A 4,395-nucleotide genomic window follows, 5' to 3' on the forward strand; every position below is an offset into this window, starting at 1 on the left:
GCGCTGTGAAGGGAAATTGGAACAATGCCCAAACGAGAGCTGCTGGCACCTGAAGCGAGCGGCTCTGGCTCTTCTCTATCTATTGTCTGCAGCTAAAATAATGCTTTTTAATAATTACCAAAAAAAAACAGAAAAGAAAAGAGCGACAGCAACAAAAAAGCAGCTGCAAAAAAGTGAAAAAAAATTAAAAGTTTTTGGCGCCCCCAAAAAAACTGGAAAACAAGTTCGTTGTCGAAGTCTTTCGTTTCTTTCGCTTTTTTTGTGGCCGGTTTTAATTTTTTTTCGGGGGTTCGATTTAACGCTTTTGCCAACTGACAAATGAGCAGTATATCCTGTTGATCCTGTTGCCAGGAAATGATTATAATGTTGCAAAACAGCAGAGAGACAAAAAAAACAGCTTTAATTGCAAAAATAATTAAAAACTCATAAATTAAGAGCCGCAGCAGCAGTAGCAGCAGCAGAAAGTGCAAATTTAATTATGGCCTTCATTAATTAATTCATTAAAGAAGAAGCTGCTGGAGGCCAGAGGCGAGGTGTTTTTTGTGCCACAAACTAAATCAATCAACGCCAAATACAGAGGATCTCTGCTCGTTGCCCGTTGGTCCCTAAGGACATATGGGGCCGGGCCTGGTGCTGGGGCTGCAGTACCGCCTGCTGATGGAGTTGCAACCGGTTTGTCGCCACTCCTTTTTGGCATCCTTAGAATACATTATGCAACTGCCAGTGCCGCTGAACGGACTATGGGACTCCCTTTGGCACTCATAATTTATTGATTTTATATGGCGTCACATTTGTCAGGCCATTCCGCCAGCCGCTGACAGTTTTTGCCACTGCCAAAGACACAGACAGTTTTGACAGTTGCAGTTGCTGTCATCGGGTGCATGTACACCTTGCTCCTGCTGCAGCTCCTTCTGTCATCTGTAATTGCATCTGACGCATTGCCAAAAATACATTTCCCCCCATCATAAATGCAACTGTCATTGCGATTTCCCCCACATCGGAGTGGCAAAAGGTGCTCGCTCCTCCTCTCTATATATTGTGGAGACCTGTAACCAGTCAAATGTATGATTAAGTAATATCCGAATGCCATAATTTCTCCCTCCCCTGAGTTTTTCCCGTTTTCTTGCATAATAAAGTTGCATACGCGTGGGTCAGGCAGACGAGTTTTCAGCTGATAAGATTGCTAAATTATATACTTACAGCCCAGCCATTAAAAAAAGAGGAGGAATATTAAGCAGGATCTGGTCAGAGGGCTTCCTGAATTGAGTTGAGATCCTTCAGCTACTGTCTCTCCCCGCTGTAAACTGGTTGTCTTTTTTTTTTTATTTGTATTTCTTGTTGATTTATTTTCGGGGCAACATCATTTTAATCATAATTATGGGTTGGTTTGTGCCTAAATTTGTCGCTGTATATTTTGTATTATTTGATCAAATTTCTAGTCAAGCTGATGAGTAAGCAAGTTGAACATTGGGAACTAAACTCTACTCAAATTTGAGGGAGTTTGAGACAATTTTAAGGAGTGCTGGAGTTGCGTTGAGGTCGAATCCATCCATGTACTTTCTGTCTATTTGGTCATCCTACACTCCTCTCCACAGGTCCTGCTTTAGTTGGGCATTCCTCTCCACAGGTCCTGCTTTAGTTGGGCATTCCTCTCCACAGGTCCTGCTTTGGTTGGGCATTCAAATTAAAACTTCATTTTTGGGATATCATTCCAATCAGCATAGCGATCGTGGTGGTACTTCAATGTGTCAGTACGAACTATATGCATCTCTTCATCGTTTAGAAAAGAGACCTTGTCGCGTTTCGAAATAATCTCACTGCGGATGACCAGGATGGTCAGCAACATAAAGATCATATCAGCCAGGATTATGCTGAATGTCTTCTTGGTGCAGTAGTTGTTCCAGTTCCAGCTTCCGGTATCTGGGATCCACAACAGGTTGGCAAACGTTATTATGGGTAGCAGAAAGCCCCAAAGGATGGCGCGCCCGACGGCACCCGAAGCGCTTCGCATAATGGCACTTGCCACCGAAATGCCTGAAAGAGCAGAAATGATGACGAAAGATACCATGAAGATGTCATCGTAGGTGTTGACCATGCCGTAGTCGTTCAAGTTAATTTCCAAATAGGGACAAAATTCTGCAACAGCGATGGCAGCAGCCAACGAGAGGACCACGCGAACCACCTTAATGCCCATCCTGCGGCCGCAGGTGCCGAGGCCTATGGACCATATGAGTGGCCCCAGCAGCAGGAAGCCGCACAGCAGAAATGCAGTTTTCCCCCACAGGCAGGCGCAGGACACCAGAGTGGTGGTCAGCAGCACCAATCCCATATCGATAATCGCTGACTTGTGCCTCAATAAACGCATCTGATGAATCACCTGCGCTATGAGGATCTGTTCCTGGCTGTGGCTCAGCTTCAGCCCGGAGGATTTCGTTTTCTTCGTAGTCTTCTTCGTCTTTTTGGTCTTTTTGAGCGTCGAGGGCTTCGTGTTCATGAGTATATTGTCCTGTGCGTCGGTGGATGCGAAGCTTTTGGCCAACAGGACCTCAACATTCTTTTCTTTTAATTTTAGCTTCTTGTCGGCCCGGAGAAGTTCGGCCTGTGCGGCCCTCCAGGAATCTTCAGTCTTCTTCGAATATCTCTTACCAGAGAGTGCGTCTGGCAGAGGCTTCTCCACTACGTTCGGCTCCATTTTTTTCAAGTGCTTGGGGTTTATTTTTAATTTAAAATAATTTGAGACTCTAATTATTCCCTGGATCGAATGAAATGTTCTAGGCCTCCTCTATAGCCAGTCTCTCCAGTGTTGAGCAATTCTAGGATAACACTAGCTCGAAATGGTTCACAGTTGTAAAGGCAGAATGATGATTTAAATTCAATTATATTGAAAGAATCTTCTGTGACCTCTGGCATTTCTATTTGGTATACTACCTGGAGATCCATGAGTCATCTTGTGTGCTCCCTGAAATGTCGGGAGATCGCAGTTTGCTTTCTAAATCTGCGATTCAAAGCGGTTTGTTGTAATTGATTTCGGAACCAGTTTGAGTGCTTCAACACTAAACGTGGGAGAAAGGATAGAGCAGGAGAACGGCGATGGAAACAGCTTTTTACCTCTTTCCGTTGTACATTCCTAGAGCTATGGTGATGGGAAAAGAATCTTGAGAGGCGAATACATGGCCCTAAGCCCAATCAAATTTCCGAGACAACTCTGTTCACCGCAGACGTCCTTTGAGCAGTCGCATAATGATGATGACTAAGATGATGATGATGAAAACTTTATCGACTTAGCTCAGGGTTTCTCAGACAGCTTTGTCTGGCATGGTCCTGGAGCACCATATGAATCCATCTGAATTGGTACCGGAATGAAGAAATTTATTTGCAGTGGCTACCTCCACCCCATCCAGCAACTTTGATTATGCTTCCTTGTTGATTATCTTTCTTTCTCCCACACTCTGCCTCAGGCAGTGTGCGTCACTGGGGAAGGGTGACAAGCTTAAAGGGCGTGTTGGCCGTAGAAGTTATATAGATGTAGATGTAGGTAAAATGTAAAATTAAACACAAAAACGAAGGCACAGATACTTATACTGACTGAGTGCCGGATATAAAAGTTGTGAAGCGTACGAAGCGTCTCACAAACGTTCCTACTCGTATTTTGTTCTTTTTTAATTAAACATTTTTTTTCATACAAAAAAAATTTTGTTTTTACACACTTTTTGTTGCTAAGAAACTAAGAACAATCTGAAAATATGGGAACACAAGAGACACGATACAAAAAAGAAGAGATTGGATTGGGTTGGGTTTGGATTGGACCCTGCATCTGGGTAACCGTCAAGATGAAAGCGTCGGATCTATTTAAACAAAAACGAGAAGGGACGTGTGAGACGCTTCTTACGCGTCACAACTTTTATACCCGGCACTCAGTACTACATCTGCAACTTAGCGGTTATTTGTCAAATTTTACATTTTTTCTTCATCTGTCATCTACATCAACAACACTGCTCACGCCAAAACGCTCCTTTAGCTCGCCACCCTCCCCTATAGAACCACACTGCAGAGTCGCCGCGGAGGCAGAGGCAGCGGCAGCGGCAGAGGCAGCGGCAGAGATGTGTCAGGGGCAGAGGCCATAAACAGCGCGAAGCAGAGTGTGAATGCTGCGGGACGGGGTGGGTTTGGCCACTGAAAATTAATTTCTCCATTGTGGCTATAATAATGATCCAATCGGATCCCAATTTGATGATCTGATAGATATGGTCATTCCCTACGGAATGGCGTTTTTAGTTTTCTGTTATCTTCAAAATTGTAGATTTGGGAAGTTTTCGCCCTTTTGCGGGGGCGGAAAGGGGCGGGGCTCCTTTTTACTGGTTTCAGTGTGAGCATACAGCAGTCTGGTGCCAAAAT

At 44.2% G+C, this 4,395-nt stretch overlaps 1 protein-coding gene across 1 annotated transcript; it reads right to left on the reverse strand.

The window, feature by feature from the left end:
- Positions 1 to 1,653: 1,653 nt before the first annotated feature.
- On the reverse strand, positions 1,654 to 2,727 carry LOC117896927. Its single transcript, XM_034805467.1, has 2 exons — positions 2,108 to 2,727; positions 1,654 to 2,050 (listed from the first exon to the last, which is right to left on the reverse strand). Exons 1-2 carry the CDS (start codon positions 2,690 to 2,692, stop codon positions 1,685 to 1,687), a joined length of 951 nt encoding a protein of 316 aa, XP_034661358.1. The 5' UTR covers positions 2,693 to 2,727; the 3' UTR covers positions 1,654 to 1,684.
- Between the last annotated feature and the right edge of the window lie 1,668 nt (positions 2,728 to 4,395).

Source organism: Drosophila subobscura, chromosome O, assembly GCF_008121235.1.
Source record: "Drosophila subobscura isolate 14011-0131.10 chromosome O, UCBerk_Dsub_1.0, whole genome shotgun sequence".
NCBI lineage: Eukaryota > Metazoa > Arthropoda > Insecta > Diptera > Drosophilidae > Drosophila > Drosophila subobscura.

Coding starts and splice junctions, on each gene's coding strand:
- LOC117896927 (XM_034805467.1), bottom strand. CDS start 2,692: ATGGAGCCGAACGTAGTGGAGAAGCCTCTGCCAGACGCACTCTCTGGT. Junction 2,051..2,107: donor CCTATTTGGAAATTAACTTG/AACGACTACGGC, acceptor TCTTTCGTCATC/ATTTCTGCTCTTTCAGGCAT.